We start from the raw sequence: 18,262 nt of genomic DNA on the forward strand, positions 1-18,262 counted from the left end.
TCCAAACGTTTTAAATGTCGCCTGAACAAACACATTAAAGCCAAGTTTTATAAAAGATGCTGTGCCTGATCTGAAACCGATAGTGTGAGCAAAGATAAATAGATCCCAGTGCAGTGAGAGAAATGGTTTAGTACCTCCAATCAGAGCCGAGTCGGTCCTGATGGCATTGACTAAAGGTTGACCTGAGCCCACTGAGCCGGACCGGTCTACAACAGAGACGGAAAAGTCAGGAGGAATAAATCAGAGCAAGAGAGAAGTCAGAAAGACCAAAATAAAAAGCCAGAAGTCATCACAGAACTGAGGAGGAAAATGAGAGAAGCAGAAATTATGTACAGACAGCAAAACAAGAGAAATACTGATGCATCCAGTTAGCTTTAAACTGATTCAAACTGGCTTTACCTACTGGAAAGATAAGCACAGAAAGATAAACGCCTCATTTCCCCCTTTAAAGTGCATCAAAACTGAAAATAGTTTGCATTCTCATTGTTTTAAGTTTAATAAAAGTATGATAAAGGTTTTTGTTTCCCTACACAAAAACCATACCGCCGTACCAGTACTCCACCTATCTTTGTGAAAAGTTACTTATAACTTGTATTAAGATGTTTGCACTAGAAACTTGACCAAAATTTTGTGTTGTTCCTGAATGTGAAAAGAGGAGAAAGAAAATCCAATCAACAAAACAACTACCTAGAAAATATAGAAAAAAGAAGAAGAAGAAAATATGAACCAGAAAATTATGGCTAAAATGTCTCTCCGGAGAAATAAATGAAAATCTCATTTCATTGTTCTTCTAGATGTTCTGTATTTGACCCTGAATAAAATACTTTATTTATTTCTTAAGTTTAATTGCCAGGATCAGACACACAATAACAGACAAACTGAATAAAGCAGCACAAGGATAAACACAAATCAAACTTCCATTGATAACAGAAATCTCAAAGTTTGATCAGTAACTCCATGTTTTACCTGATATATGGTGAATGTTTTCAGCTGCATAGGGATTGGCTGAGGCTGCAGAGCCACAGTTGGACCGAACCAAAGGTCCAGTGATGATGATGGGGCTGGTGTCTGGGTGGAGCAGAGCAGCTTTCAGAGGATTGATGGAGTTGAACTGAACTACTGACAGGCAGCCGGTGAAACCCAGAGACGCTAGCCGTGCCAGATGAGAGTCCAAATCACCAGACTCTGCAAAACAAAGTCAAAATATACATTATTCTGTACATCTGTGCAAAATAGGTAGCAGGTGGTGCATAGTCAGACAACATTGCTACACTGATATCTAAATTAGCATCCACATTTCTCTCTATTTGCTTATATGAATTCCTTAATATTGATGAAAAAAGTTCTAGTGAAATAATTTGTCAGTGAAACAGTACAAGTTAAAATATATTATTCCACTGGCAAACTACTCATCAGCATTGTTAATAATAAGGGTAGTTTGCCACCGATGACGGTGAGCTGTTTCTCTACCTTTACAAATTTAGCAGCACATTCACCTGCGTGATTGACAGCGCTAAGATCCTCCTCCTGGCTCTGATTGATTGTTTTTGACTGGTGACCGTGAATTTCTTCAGCACAGGGAGGAAGGAGGTCAATTCTTTCACATATTATCTGTCTCATATTCCACTGTCACAACATGGTGACAGTTTTAATAAATTTGTAGAAAACATTTTTTTAATTAAAATTGCATGCTGCAGTTTTAAGTGGTTGTAATTTTTTTTTAAAGTTAAAGTGGTACGAATGCTTTTGAAATGCACAGAATATTCCTGGTTTTTAGTTTCTGCTGTTCCTCTGCATTGTGGAAATAATGGATGTTATATTAACTGAAAACTGGAAAAGTACCTGTAGATTATTTAGCTGCTCCTGGACAGAGTTCCCAAAAATTGTACTCAAGTAAGAGTAGCTGTACTTCTACATATTTTTACTCGAGTAAAAGTAAAAAGTAACTGTCCAAGAAATGACTGAGGTAAGAGTAAAACAGCATTTGGTAAAAAGTATACACTAATGCTAAGTAACTGATCAAATAAATCATTCAATATTTAAAATTTACATAATCAGATGGACCAAAATAAATGCAAATTTTGGTTTTATGAGAACAAAAATGACAATAATTCAAAACAATAATAAAATTAGGCAAAAAAATTATTTCCAAATCAATTTCTTTCAATATAAAATTTATGAAACTTTAACAAAAACTGCAGGTCTGTGTCTGGTGACGTTTTGGTCAAAACATGCTTGTTTTTCATTCAGCGGGTAGAAAATCCAGAAATTTTACTCAAGGAAGAGAAGAAATACTTCATAATAAAATTACTCAACTAAAAATACCCACAGAAAAAAAAAAAAAAGTTACTCAAGTAAATGTAATTGAGTAAATGTAACTAGTTAGTACCCAACTCTGCTCCTGGAACATAAATGAGACAATCACCAATGCTGACAGATCTTTAATTCATCATCGGCCTTCAATTCTTCCAATTTCCACCTGTATTCATCATATGTTGAGACAAATCTTCCCTCTCTGCCTTTATCTGTTAAATTCACCGACTCCATCCTCTCCATCACTCATCTGAACTCCTCACTGCAGCGTAAACAGCAGCTGCTAAAGCCGACACAAACAGCTGCATCAGATGACTGAGAGCTGACTGCTACCTGAACACATCTGCATGTCGATGAGGAAACATTACAACCGTCTTTCAGCTGTTGCTCTGCTCGCTACATCACGTCTCTCCCAGCCTCCCTGTGTTCCTTCTGGCTCCATTAGTTAGCCTGATGGATGTCGAGGCTGGGGGGAAGCGACGGGAAATCCACTTCGCCGCTGCTTTTTCTGATTCTGATCAGAGTCTCTTGCCTCTGTCGGTTTGACAGAGTGGACAGCAGGTTATGCGTCGACATGACAGGGTTGAAACGCGCCGCACTCGTTCAGCTGTGTGACAACAAACCTGAGCTTTACACCAGACTGCAATAAAATGAGGATTTGTTAAGTTACCTGAAATAGAGCTGTTGTAAATTTTATTAAAAATTTACATCTTAGGGTGTTTTAAAGGACAAATTATTTCAACGCTGTGGCATGAAAATCCTGTTGAAAACACACAATCTGACTATGTATATTTGTCTAGTTTCTGGTGCATATATTAGTACACCTAAATTAAGATAAAACTAACTTAAAAGTAACTTTTCAGCATGATGTAGTAGCTTCTTTTAAATCAATAATTCCTTAATTTTGAACAAGAAAAAATACTAGCTCCACTGGCAGATTGTTTAATTTAAAGCAAGACATTTTTCCCACGCTAGAAGTGAAACAATCTGCCAGTAGAATTAAAACATTTTAATCAATATTAAGGAATTATTTTCTTAAAACAAACTCTTGTATCTTGCTGAAAACAAACTTGTCAGTTAGTTTTGTCTTATTTAACTTAACTGTACTAAGATGTTTGTACTAGAAATCAGACCAAAATGTAACTATATAAAATGCAAGTTATTACACAACTCTGCAAAAACAACCGTACATACACTCAAACCTAAAATCAATTAGAGCAACCAGTTAACCTAACTGTTGTGTTTTTGGACTGTGGGAGGAAGTCGGAGTACTCGGAGAAAACCCACATATTCATGGGCACTAAAAGCAAATTTCATGCAGAAAAAAACCCAAGGCAGGGAATTGAACCCACGACTTTCTTGCTACCAGGCAACAGTGCTAAGAACGACACAACCATGTAGCCTACTAGGTCTTTTCTCAATCTGTTCTGCAAGAAAAACAATCATAATTTCACATTCAACTCAGACAAACTAGTGAAATGTATAATTCTTCAACTATAATGACAGTCTCTTCAGACAAAGCTAAAATAAATACCCTTTAAAGTGGCAGTCTGGCTGAAGGCTGGGGTCTCTCAGCCCCTCATGTTATTTGCAACTTATATTTCAGACGCTCTTTGAAGGAGCCGCTTAAAAGAAACATGAATAAATCATGACGTGCTCCCTATTACTCTTGTCACCCTGAGCCTTTTACAATTCCCTGTCTACAAATGCACATTTAGGTGGATAAATCACAGCAATGAAACGCCACACATTCCCGACTCTTTCCAATAATGCAAAGAAATAAACACTTATGCACATGTGAGGAGTACAAAAATCCAAATTCTCTAAATACATCACCCAGAGGCTACGAGGCTTTTTATTTTTTTTTTGATTTTGGAAGGGCAAGAAGTGCAAAACGAAGCGGCATAAAGATTTCACCGGCATCTAAAACGAGGCCCAAGCCTGCTTTTAAAAGTCCATTATGAAATACATTATAGCATTTTGCTAAACCTAGCAATGTTTCAGCTGACACATGGATTGTTGCTTTTAAAAAGCATTTAAACGGCTTTCATCAAAAACTGTTTACTCAAACAGTGATCCAACAGACCCAATGCATTTTCAGCATGTGGAAATGGATGACAACCTCACATTTTTACTTCCTGTGTCACGATTTTCATTCAGCTTGGCACCGATATGCTAAAACAAACTTTAGAAACACAAAATCTCACCAAATATTTGGTGTTTGAGTCCACCAGAAAAAAAAAAAAAACTAATTTATAAGTAACTTTTCATGAAGATATATGAGGTTGTTTTAAGTCAATATTGATGAAAAAGTACTAGTCATAAGTAAAATAATCTGCCAGTGGAAAAATACTATAATTTAAAAACTTAAAAATGTTTAACTTATAGTATGTTTCAACAATAAACTAATTTTTTGCTGAAAAGTTACTTGTAAGTTGTTTTTGTCTTATTTCAAGTGTATTTCAAGATATTTGCACTAGAAATTAACAACAAATACTTGGTAAGATTTTGTGTTTTTTCAGTGCACAGAATAGAAGCGCCATGTTTCTACAATGTGGCATGTAAGTGGTAAAAATGGGGGTAAAATCAGACTCATCTGCTGCCAGTTTCACAATGACTAAAATCTATAGAAGCACCATCTTTTATTAATCTGGGACGCATCAATTTTCACCCTAAAGTGCAGGGATTTAAGCATTCCTGTATTCATCATGAATGCATTTTAAATTGTTTCTTTATTTAACCTCAGACATAAATTCTGTTTTTTCTCTTATATTACAGAGCAGAGCAGAGCTGCCAGAAGAGGATGAGAACGTTTTCTTGTTCTTTCATAAAATGAATCAGCTTTCACTGAAGATTAATTACTTAAAATTCACCCATTAAGGGAAAAAAGCTAAAAAAAAAAAATTAGATCTCTGTTAAATATGTTTATTTTCTCTCAACATCATTCTTCTTTTGAGCTAATTTCAACCTATAAAAGTATTTTTCATTGATTGAACAAACGCAGAAAAGTTTTTGAGGGTATTGGAAAATTGTGGTGAAAAAAAAAAAAGTTTTTCCATTGCAGTTTTGCAAAAGCCGCAAACCTCTTATAACGCAAAAACTTGCAATGGAAAAAAAAAATTTCATTTTAAAATTGGCGTGTTTCCATTAAGCAAATTTATCATTGTGATTCCAATTAGTGCAATTTTAAGGTCAAAGGAAACACAGAGATGAACTGGGACTCAGAGAAATTACAAACCAGGTGAAAACTAACAAACTACTCAAAGAAAACTAAATCCTATAAAGGAGTAACTAATAAATAAACTAACAAAAAAATGAACTAACATGGCAAACTGTAAGAAAGTTTTAAAAAATGACAAAATCAGCAAAAATTTTGCTTTCTGTCATTTTTACTGCATTTTTGTTCACTGTTGTAAAAACATCAGAACAAAGAAGGAAGGACTGAGTTAAGAAGAGAGAAATGTTCTCTATAAATCATGTTTAGAGGGTTTTTCTGCCACAGAATGACTTAACACACTCCCTCCTCGCACTCTCCAGTGACTCCAGCATGGAGTTTATGACACGCTGTTGCCGGGTAGATAAGCTTGTTGCTTCGTGACCAGAGTGTTAAACAGTTCTAAGGACTGGTCCCCAGGTGAGAGAGGGGTCTTATGTGACCCTGTCTTGTGATATGTTGTGTTTTTCTTTTTAGGAAAACATCCTGTGTTTTTTTAAAACTTGTATGTATTTGTTTGGTCAAGGATTGCACACACACAGTCCAGGATAGGGAGAGACACCTCAGGAAATCTGGTCGTTTAGCAGAAGTTAAATTATCTGCATAATCTACACTGCAAAAACACAAAATCTTACCAAGTATTTTTAGTCTAACATCTAGTGTCGATATCTTATTTCACATAGAACTGGACAAAACTAACCTATAAGTAATGTTTCAGCAAGATATAAGATATATTTCCAGTAAATAATTCTTGAATATTGATATTTTTTCCACTTATAGCAAGATCATTTTCCACTTGGCCAGTTTTTAAAATTAAAATTCACATTACAACCACATACCGGAGTGTGATTTACAGCTTTGAGTGTTACACTGACAGTACACTGCAAAAACGCACAAATCACACCAAGTATTTTAACCTAGTTTCTAGTGCAAATGTCTTTGTTCACTTGAAATAAGACAAAACTAACTTACAAGTTACTTTCAGGAAGATATGGGCGCTTGTTTTAAGTGTTTTAAAAAACACTTGAAAGACTTTTCCCAAGTTCTGCCAATGGAAGCAGAACTTTTCCATCAATATTTAAAAATTATTGACTTAAAACAATAAATGTTTTTATTGTTTTAATTTATTGCTGAAACATTACTTACAGATAATTTTTTTATATTTTAAGTGTTAAGTGATAAGATATTTGAGCTAAAAACTAAGCAAAAATACTTCATAATATTATGTGTTTTTACAGTGTAGGACTTTAATCAGGCATTTTGGATTGGTAATTAGTTCAGGAAGCAGGAGGTTTTTTTATTATAGTATTATAATCTTGACTCAAACCATTTTATGAACCTTCCTGTACATTAGTACTTCACATACAGTATGTCCTACTCTAGTCGCCTTCCCCACCTGCTCTGAACCCATAATGCAGCAGATGTGAGACATTTTGCTCTGAAGGCAGCAACTCCCTTATCAACCCAGACTTGAGCGTTATCTAATAATATGGAGCAGAAATGTACTTTTTAACTCCAACTTTGCTTTTTAGAGACGCTGAAAGGTCTGAGCTGCGACTCTGCTGTAACCTTTGGAAAAGCACAACAAATTTGACCATTTTCATTTCCGTGGCACCAGGCGGTTTCTTCAAAGACTCTTTATTAGGGACTGGTTGTAGCGATAAGGATGGAAGTTGATTCACAACAAAAGTTTCTTCAGAACAAAAAGAAATTTCTGAACTATGGTTTTTTTTTTTTAATCAAACTGCAAGAAACTATTCAATATTGTTGATTTTTAATCAACAGAGAAAATACAATATAAAAGAAATCAGTACCAGCTGCTCTAAAGTAGATTTTGAGCATTTTTTTGTGTGCAGTAACAATGCATTTAGTCCAGATTTTTCCTTTTATTCTTGTGAAATTGTACCTGCTGAGTGCTGGAGGAGAGCGAACAAGTCTGAGTGCTTTAAAGCCAAAAATATCTATTTTCTGCTCTCACTGCCTCCTCACTTACCATGTACTTTGCCCAACACCAGCGACTTGATGGCATTAAACTCTCCGTCAGACGTGAGGTTGAAGTCTTCTCTGGCATTTTGGTCAACCTAATGAATAAAAAAAGAGATTTGAATTCAGTTTTTATGGGTATTTTTCATAAGCTTTTCTGTATGTGGACACTGCAAAAACACTAAATCTTGTCCAATGTTTCTAATCTTGCTTTGGTGCTACCCAACTCTTTCAAGTTTACTAAGATATTTGCACTGGAAACTAAATAAAATAAAATAAAAAACTTGGAAGGATTTTGTGTTTTTGCAGTGCAGTTTAATAGCCTCGACTCAACAAAACCAAATTTATAATTAATAATCATTCCAGAGGTTTCCTGGGAAAATTATCTGGAGAAAATGCTTCTAAAGAGTTTCATGTTGTTAAGTTAAAAAATGAAGGATAATTTTATCTTAGCCTTTTTAACTATGTGGAAATCAAACATTCATAATTTTCCAGCAAGATGAGTAAATTAACATTTAATTAGGTTATCAAAGTTTGAAAGCACTTTAACTGAAAATTTGCTTTTTGTGAGAATGCAAAGAAATTTTACTGAAATTTCTTTTTTGGTTTCTTTAACTTGGCTTGAAATCTTAAGATTCTCAGCTGTAAAAAGATCCATAACGAGTTTTAAAAATCAACTTTCAGATGTGATGTGAAGCACAGAAAGCATTGTCCTTTGATTTGACAAATTCCCAGCCATACCTGCATTGTAAGAGCTGTCAGAAAATAAAAAGTGTATTTCAGGCTAATGACACTTTTTGATTTGTGCTTCTTCAAAATGACCCATAAGACTTTTAACAACCATTAAAACAAACATCTAAATACCAACATGACATGTTTAGCACACATGTCAGGACAAAGCTTGTTTTTTCTACCAACACAAACTTTAAAATATGAACTTTTCTATAATCTACTTCAGCTTTTGTTAACAAAAAAACCCCAGATTGGTCTGGACTAAAACAAAGGATCAATGTCTGGGAAAGCACCCTATGCCCACTGTTGAGTATGGTGATGGAGGTGTGATGCTGTGGGCCTGTTTCTTCTGGACCAATTGTTTTTTTTTGCTATCTGACATAACTTCTCATGTGAAATGGCTTCATCTTTGTAGATAAAAGTCTGTACTAAATTCTTTAATATCAAACCATCAAACAGCAAGTCCTGAAGCTCACTTCTGATTCTTTGCTGAAATGCTTTTTTATTTTTTCATGGTGGTTCATACTAACAATTACAACTGGAACATTTTAAAATGCAGTTTTTCTTTTGCTGTGCTTGTTTTTCTTTTATTTTGTTGTTGTTTATGCTTTTCTTCTAATTCAACTGCCTTGTTGCTGAAAAAGTGCTATATAAATGAAACTTCTTCATAATAATAATAAATGAAGAAATCACTTCACATTTTGATGTGAAATGATTTCACTTGCCGAAACGTAATATCTCAATTGTTGACTTTGTCTTCTATGACTTTGTATTTTTGTATTTTTATCATGTAAAGCACTATGAACTGCCATGTTGCTGAAATGAGCGATACAAGTAAACGTGATTAATTGATTAACTCATGCAGTAAATGTGTTAAATCCTGCTTAAAGTTTGACTATATTATTACAAGCAATGCCACTTTCCTCAGTTGAATAAAGCTTGTTTTACTTTACCGTTACCGGATTTATTTGACCATCTCCATGCTTCCTGGTTTGTTTATATTTAGCAGTCTGAACATGAAGCGCTCCTTACGTTGAGGCCAGGACTTTATTTTTCGCTGCCTGTCAGCCTGATCTACTGCTTTCCAGCCGTAATGAAACACCGTCTGTAAAACCCAAAAGAATCGCGAACAAAGGGAGCCCCGATAAGAGCCAGAGCCCTGCGATCAGACATACTGCTGGAGCGATTTCGCCTTTACTGGGTCATTTTTCATGAGGTCAGGGCGGCGGAGATGATTATGTCCACTTGAGAGACTGCTGGCCATCAGGAAATGGCTGCATGAAACCCTCGCTAAAACCCGCCCTGCTTCCGCAGAGCGTGTTGATAACAAAGCAATGATTCATGATGATGGAAGCAGACACAATGAAGCGCACTTCATATTTTATTGCAGCCTCACACGCGGCGAATCAGGATGAGGTCACCTTGTATTTTATCTCACATTGTTTATAATTAAAGAGACATTCAGGCTACTGACTCCTGGTTGTAAGTGCCGTCCTCATAGATCAAACCCGGCCGCTGTGAACAAGCTGGGAGAGTTGTTGGATCCAGATAAGATTACCGTGCTTCATATTTCATTTGAAGTGTAATTTAATTAGTTGGTTGATGTATTTTGTTCCCTTAGGGTCTGCAGTCATAACATAAAACTATTCTATGCTGGTTTTGGGGATTGCCAAGAAGGACTTCCATCCAGGAAGGCAGTTGCTTTTTACCAACTCAGACAGCAACATCATGTCACTACGCTGCAAAAATACAAAATATTACCAAGTATTTTTGTCTCGGGCTGCACAGTGGCGCAGTTGGTCGCACTGTTGCCTTGCAGCAAGAAGGTCCTGGGTTCGATTCCCGGCCCGGGGTCTTTCTGCATGGAGTTTGCATGTTCTCCCTGTGCATGGTGGATTTTCTCCGGGTTCTCCGGCTTCCTCCCACAGTCCAAAAACATGACTGTCAGGTTAATTGGTTTCTCTAAATTCTCCCTAGGTGTGTGTGTGTGTGTGTGTACATGGTTGTTTGTCCTGTCTGTCTCTGTGTTGCCCTGCGACAGACTGGCGACCTGTCCAGGGTGACCCCGCCTCTCGCCTGAAACGTTAGCTGCAGATAGGCACCAGCAACCCTCCAGACCCCATTAGGGACAAGGGTGTAAGAAAATGGATGGATGGATTTTTGTCTAATTTCTAGTATCAAATATCTTGATACAGTTGAATTAAGATAAAGCTAACTAACAAATAACTGTTCAGAAAGATAAGGAAGATTTTATTAAGCAAATAATTCTTTAATATTGATAAAAAGTTGTAGTTTCACTAGCAGATTATTTACCGTAATCTACAACAAAACATTTTCCCAACTTGTAAATGAAATAATCTGCCAATGAAACAAGTTGGCAGAAACAAGTACTTTTCATCAATATTAAGGATTTATTGACCATAAACAAGCTCCTGTATCTTGCTGAAAATGTACTTATAAGTTAGTTTTGTCTTATTTCAAATGTATTAAGATATTTGCACAACAAATTAGACAAAAATACTTTGTAAGATTTTGTGTTTCAGCAAGATTTAGGTGCTTGATTTAAGTAAATAATTCCTTTATATTGATGAAAACAGATTTGTTCAAGAAAACAAATATTTTTTTGTGATTATACAGCGACCAGATATCTGCATTAAGCACAAGAACTAAGTGTGATACAAAAAGTTATATGGAAAAGAAATTCATAGAAATCTTAAGAGAATTTCATGTTTATTATGAAAAATAAACAGCAACATAAATTTAGATCGCTATTTTCTTTAAAGAAATGTCATTTGCATCTTAAAGAATAGAAAAAAATGTTTGTTTACCAAATCCTCTGTCCTCCCACCAAACCACCCACACAATATATTATTTAAGCTAAGAGTATTTTATTATTCTCAACTTTAAATAACACACATCACTAATATCTTTGTGAGGTAAACATCTTATTTTGCATAATATAAAGGTCAGAAACATGCATTAATGATTAACTACCTCCTCTCTCACACATGCACAGACTTCATGTATATACACATATTTTACTGTCGTACGTTTTAAGAAATTCTTTACAAAAGTTCTAATTTAACAATCTCTGATGTTGTAGGCATATTAAATGGTGTGTTTTCCTCTACCCGTATTTGTGAAAGGGCAAAATGTGGATTTTCATTTTTTTTCCAACAATAAAGTGAAACTCTTGTCTCGTTGCCATGGAGACCACATCATATATTTTCTCGTCTCATCTCGTCTGAATGCCTTATAGCACTCCAACCCCACACTAACGATGAAGCTGATGGCAACAATTAAGCCTGTCGTTTAGTTTGCTGGGTGTAAACGCACTGAGCTTCGACTGGTTTTATTCCATATGTTTCTTTATATTAAAAACAGATGCAAAATCTAATAATCTTCCATATTTTTTTTTAATCAAATTTGACATTTGAAGACAACCTTTCAATGGAGGGATATTCACCACAAAATGACAATAGTTCATCGCTGTGTGCAGATTATTAAAAAGATCAGAGCTACGGGGCACACCAGTGCTACTGGCAGATTATTTCTCCTTTAATTGGGAAAAATGTCTGGTTAAAAGTGAAATAATCTGCTAACAAGCAGAGTTCTTAATGTTCATCAACATTAAGGAATTACTGACTTAAAACAAGCTACTATGTTTTGCTGAAAAGTTACTTGTAAGTTAATTTCGTCTTATTTTAAGTATCATAGGATATTTGCACTAGGAACCAGACCAAAACTACTCGGTAGAATGTTGTGTTTTTGCAGTGTAAGTCTCTCCTGTGTGCACAGCTACCTGCACAGACACCGTGTGCGTCAGTCTCCTGATGGTAACGCTGTGCAGCTGTCCATTGGCCAGGTTCCTCGCGCTGCTGCTCCTCAACACTTCAGCGTCTCGGTTGCCCTCCAGCTTGTATCTCACCTCCAGCTTATCTAAACACACAAAAAAGTTTATTTTTTCCACCTCAATTTAAACTTCTTGGTGAAAATAGCCTCGTCTTTGTTCCTTAATCTCTTCACCTCTGTTTGCAGACGCCCCTTTCACCTCAGCAATGAATCAGAACGATGAGTATCTGAGGTAATAACGCTTTTCATGTTAAGAGGATTAGTTGTAAGTCCCTATTTATGAAAATAACTCTAAATCTAATAAAAAAATTATAATATTGAGAGCATTAGGAGTGAACTCAATGGAAGAATCATTTCTGGAGGCTTTAAGATTAGAAAGGATGAATTGCATCTTGTCCTTGTAATGCGCACATGTTTATTTTATTACAATTTTTATTATGATTAATCCCATTACGAACAGTTCAAGATTAAGATTTACTGAAGTTTTTCTTCACAGTTTAGAGAGAAGAAATCACTGTTTGTCACAGAGAAGGGAAAAAAAGGGAGAAATTCTTTGTCCTGGACTAAAAATGGTTAAAAACAGTGCAGAAGAAGTGAAAGAAAGCGCTTAGGGATTTACATGGACACTTTCTATTAAAAGCCTTTACCTGGTGAATCCGCGGCCAGTGCAGAACCTTAATGCCCTGCTTCCTATTAGCTTTCTGAGTCATTAGGACCACGGAAAGAATCTATTTTAAGCTAATCTAGGTGCAAAGTGCCAATTTTCCAAGACTCCTGGATGCTGAAAATGTAATTCTAAGTTCAAAGTTTCACTACTTCAACTCTTAAAAGGCACAACTTAATTATCCAACAAAGTTTGTGGCTGTTTTATTCAACATTTCCCTGCTCTATCACCTATTAGCAGCAGAACAAAGTCCCATTTCTGCAGCACTGTTTATGGTGTCTCTGTGATAAAAGCACAACATAACAGCTGGTGAAGCTGTACTGATGAAAACCAGCGGGGGTTAATGAGGTAAACCCAGATGGGGGGGAAGATCTGAAAGATTCTTGAGGAAATAACAAGGGTGCAGAAAGAGGGTAAGACATTAATGGAGGAGATGAGGAAACTTGAGTGGGAGAAAAGGAGAGGAAACTGAGAAATTCAGAAAATCAGCTGTTGGACGACGAGCATCTTATGGTGAAAAGGATGCAAAGGTTTATCCACTAAAATCAAATTTTATTCAGACATAAATACAACACCACAAAAACAAATTCATACCAAGTATTTTTGGTCTACTACTTAGTACAATGTATTCGAGTGTATTAGTACACTTGAAATAAGACAAAAAAGACAGAAATACTAGTTCCATTGGCAGATTATTTCACTTATAACATGGGGAAAATGTCCTGTTATGAGTGAAATACGGTAATCTGCCAGTGCAACTAATACATTTTCATCAATATTAAGGAATTATTGGCCTAAACAAGCTCCTATATTTTACTGAAAATACTTTTAAGATACTACACTTGAAAAAGACTAAACTAAGTAAGAGTGCACTGATTGCAGTTTTCTGGCTGATTGCAGATTACCGATTTTTAAAAAGCCCTATCAGCCTATTGTGATTTTGGCCTATATCAAGTTTTTTTCTCTTAAATGTTGCCCAAAATAGCAAGAAAGAAACTGAGTTGACAACAGTTGTCTATTGTCAACAGCAAACGTGCAGACATGACCTGGTCGGCCGGTCGGTCAGTCAAACCTCTCTCACCGCAGAGAAAGAGGACAGTGGCTAATTTTTAAACCTTTGCTCAGGTAGATAAGATCGGCTTCACATGTGAGTATCAGCCGATCATCATTCTCCCAAAATTAAAGAAATTGCTGCATCCGCTTACTACCAATACATTTTCAGAGGAAACTAGACCAAAGGTCCTTGGAAATATTTTGTGTTTTTGCAGAGGACACTTTCTCACCGTGCTTGTTGATGAGCACGGCCATGTACTCTCTGTAGTAAGAGCCGATGTAAAGCAGCAGGGCCGGACTCTGAGCCGTCCTGAAACTCATGGAGACATTTTCTCCTCTCAGCGTTGTGTCGGAGTAGATGGAGGGCGGTAGAGCGCTGCTGTTTCTAGTCAACTCATACTGCTCCTTGAAGGTGTATCTGACCGACGTTCCAGGTTTGAAACTGGCTGACAGCTCTGCAAAGGAAACAGTCAGATTATAATCCATCACTGTTGGTGAGAAGAAAGTTGTCATGAAACTCTGGCAGTGACTGAACCTGTTGAACCCAAACAGAGTTCACTGTGGTGGCATTTTTCTTCTGAAACAGGATTATGCTTCACTGAACCTTTGATTTCATGTGGTATCCAAATGCTTTCAAATGAGTGTTAAGTGTTGCAAACACAGAAAAAGGCCTTGTGGAAATATATAGATGCTTAACCTTTAAAACACCCACACTGAAGCTGAGAACAAAACCTGCCGTGGTTTAAAAACATGAAACACTGCTCAAGTTTTCCTCATGATTTATAACACAAAATGTTTACTATCCTTTCAAATGTGGGAGAGCCCAGAAGTTAACTTTAAACTTCTAATTTGGTTATTTGATGTAAATAGAGAAAGCTGTGGGTCAGTTTAAGAAAACATGTCAAATGCAGTGTTTCCTTGTGTGACATCATGGGAAAATCAGTCAAAATAACAAAGCCAGCCAGTTTTATCCTTGGTTCCAGCTTCCAGGAAGCTCAATTATTTCTTCACATTTAATGTTAACAAAAACAAACAGATATAGTTTCAACTGCAAACTTTCTTATCCACAGCAAGAGCAAAAAAATGAAAGATGCCTTCTGTGCTGGAGACACTTTACAGCAGTGGTTCCCAAAGACTTTCTGGGCCCCCTTATGGATTACAATAAAATCCCCCCCCCCCCAAATAAATAAAAAAATAAAACAACTGGGCACACACATTGTTCAACCAGACATAAACCTGTACACATATTTTGTTTTCAAACTCCACTGAAGTTTATTTCACATTTCAGGTCGCAATAAAACTACAAACCATCTTTACACTGAAACACTTTTGTGTAACTGTTCTTTTTTTTTTTTTCATTCATCCATACCGCTTCCTGTGCCCCCACTGGGGGGCATGACCCACACTTTGGGAACCACTGCTTTACAGGAACATAACAAGCCATAAATATTTGCACAATAATCTAAATGTTGATTTACAGGTTAGTTTCTAATGAATATTAAGTGCTCAAAACGCAGTTCAATCAAGAATTTCTTAGTTTAAGTGTGTGGAGTCTTTTGTTGCACCTTTTTCATGCATTTTCTTTTGATTTTATGTTGAATTGTACACAATGAATATCAGCAGACACTTGGAAAATGTTTTAAAAATGATTAAGAGTTTATATTTTAACCAGTCTTGTGAGAGTTGGTGTGGCTGAAGTATTTTCTCCAATATGAGTGTCTGAGTTGTTTTCAAACTATCAATGTTCCTTACTGATCAACAAAAAGATAAAGCCTATAGGTGTAATGAGCGGCTCAGTGCATCGAGGAGTGTTCAGATCTCTGCATAAGATGCGAATAATTATCCAGTTAACTAAATATACAGACTTAAAAGGAATGTGTTTGAGTCCCTTTAACATTTCAAAGCCTTTAGTTTTCTAAAGAATTTAATAAAATGGTGGAGTTTTTCTGATTTGGGGCAGCTTCAGGCTGCAGCGTGAACATAGCCAAAATGGTCTGGTGCAAAATGCTTTAAAATATAAAAAACCATAAAGCAGTAATTTAATAAATAAAAAAGACAAAACAAATAAAAAAGACACTGACTCAAATACAATAACCTAAGGACAAAATTTTAAAATAATTTAAATTAAAACTATGCTAAATTGAATTGTGGCTTACGGCAACTAACTAGTGTTTATATGTTTTAGTTTTGTTCCAGTTAGAAAGCAGATCAATACATTTATTCCCAGTTTTATTTAACATGGGTCTCACCTGTCTGGCAGAAGACTCCAGTGTAAGCCGACAGGCTGCAGTCGCAGTGGAACCCAGCGGCTCTCTCCACACAGCGGCCCTGGTTCTGGCACAGCGAGCCGTAGCTGCTGCAGTGACCCGGGCAGCCGGGCCGAACGCCAGGCGTCATCTCTGCCCTTTCCTCCAGGTCCAGAGTAACACCGTTCAGCTGCAGAGCGCGGATGCAGCCTCTGAAACCCCTCTGCCTGGACGCCGTGCCTCCTGAAAACACGGGAGGAGAGAAGCCTGTGTAAGTGGCTCAGCCTGTGAAATTGGAAAATAAGGACAAAAGCATGTTAGAGCTACTTTTCCTGTCTGTCATCTTTGCTCAAGAGTCTCAATTATTGCTACCTGAGCTGAAAAACCTGCATTTTTCTTTCCCTGTGGTTTTCTATTTATTCCACCTGACATTTACAACAAACCCACATGCCACATCAGCTCCTCCAGAAGCATCAAATTGTCAAATATAAACACAGAAATAGCAAAAGGCTGTAGGTGGAAAGGCGCATTCAAAGACAACACTAATCTGCTTTCCTTATGTCTGTCTATCGCATCTTTTCAGCTGCAGACGGGTTCATCAGGGAATGGAAACCACCAAGAATTAATGTGTTCTGCTTTTTTACCAGTTCACTCATTTTCTACAACATTTCTGTTTCCCTCTATCAATGGTTTACTTTTGTTTCAGAACTGACACAAATCATCAAGCACATTTTCAAACTTGACAAACTTCAGGCTAGAACTGAATGCATCTAAAGGCTCATATTTTAAGTGGGAAATAACAGATTAATGGTCCTAACAATAATGAGAATGTTCTATTTTGCAGAAGTTGAACAAACTTAATAAAAAATAGAGTTAGGATAAGAAAATAGGACAAGAATGCTTTCGATTAGTGTATAATTTTGCCATTCATTGCAAAATCACAAAATCTTACAAAGTATTTTTGTCTCGTTTTTAGCGCAAAACACAAAACTAACGTACAAGTAACTTTTCTGCAAGATAAAAGAGCTTGTTATAAATCAATAATTATTTAATATTGATGAAAAAGTTCTATTTATACTGGCAGATTATTTCATTTATAACATTGTGTCTTGTTTTAAGTGAAATAATTTGCCTGTAATCTAGAACTTTTTCATTCCCGTACATTTCATTATTTGTACATAAATTTTGTCTTATTTCAAGTGTACTAAAAAACTAGACCAAAAATACTTGGTATGATCTTGTGTTTTGCAGTGTTCTTTAAACAAAAACTTTTATTTTTGCTTTGTTGAATAAGTTAAACTGCTACAGATGAGCTAGTAAGATAGCTTCCATGAAAACAAACATTTAAACATTTAATTCACAAAAATGTATTTACATACCAGCTTCTTGCTGGTTACAATTGTAAATATTTAAGTGTTTAAAGTAAATATTTAAGCATCCAATGTTTTAAAAGCATGATTCATATACTTCTTTATTTGCTTATCTGAAATAAGGCCAATAAAAAGGTTAAATTTATCTGGAAAGGGGGAAGTTATGACAAATAGACATTAATACAAACAGGTATAAAAATCACAGTAACATGCAGATCAGTCTAACTCTGACGAAAGAAGGATGTGTGAGAATTTCACAGGTGAACAATTTATGATCCAAGAAGAGAAGCTCAGTTACTGAGTTTATGATGGGAAAGTGCACCCTGCTCTGGAGAGCGAAACTGGAGTGAAACTGTAAAGAAAAACAAAACGGCAAACAAAATGAAGGCCAAAGTATCAACAGAGTTACCCTTCAAAAGCAAACAACCTCCACCTGCAGATTTAGAAAGTATAAAACTGAGGAATGAACTGAGTGAAAATCAATGGAGGGAAAAAAAACCTCATGTTTTGCTCTGAGCAAAACATGAGTCACTAAAGCAACACAATATCTAGAACAGCATACAGCGAACAGATTGATGAGACAAATCTACATGGTAAAACAAAGTAACTTGTTTTGTTAAATAAAAACATTAAGCAGTTTTAGAAAGAATGTTTCATAAAACCTGCTTTTAGTTTTAAATGTAAAAGTTGTTTAAAAGGTTTGGAAAGTTGTCAACTTTAGATAATGACAAAAATAATCAAGTAGCAAAAGGTTAAGACCTAAACTATTCATACCCCACATGAATCTAGATTTATGGTGATTATCATCAAACGAGGAGTTTTTATTTGAAAATTA

At 36.0% G+C, this 18,262-nt stretch overlaps 1 protein-coding gene across 1 annotated transcript in view; it reads right to left on the minus strand.

Annotated features, from left to right (window-relative positions):
• Positions 1 to 18,262, minus strand: part of LOC116722249 (contactin-associated protein-like 4) — a 104,652-nt gene that overhangs the window by 5,314 nt on the left and 81,076 nt on the right. The window contains exons 18-23 of the mRNA XM_032566456.1: positions 16,061 to 16,300; positions 14,042 to 14,266; positions 12,045 to 12,181; positions 7,521 to 7,608; positions 967 to 1,185; positions 135 to 206 (exon numbers count right to left, since the gene is read on the minus strand). Coding sequence (XP_032422347.1) covers positions 135 to 206; positions 967 to 1,185; positions 7,521 to 7,608; positions 12,045 to 12,181; positions 14,042 to 14,266; positions 16,061 to 16,300 — 981 coding nt within the window. The remainder of the gene's footprint in view (positions 1 to 134; positions 207 to 966; positions 1,186 to 7,520; positions 7,609 to 12,044; positions 12,182 to 14,041; positions 14,267 to 16,060; positions 16,301 to 18,262) is intronic.

Source organism: Xiphophorus hellerii, chromosome 6 (genome assembly GCF_003331165.1).
Source record: "Xiphophorus hellerii strain 12219 chromosome 6, Xiphophorus_hellerii-4.1, whole genome shotgun sequence".
In the NCBI taxonomy this organism is placed as follows: domain Eukaryota; kingdom Metazoa; phylum Chordata; class Actinopteri; order Cyprinodontiformes; family Poeciliidae; genus Xiphophorus; species Xiphophorus hellerii.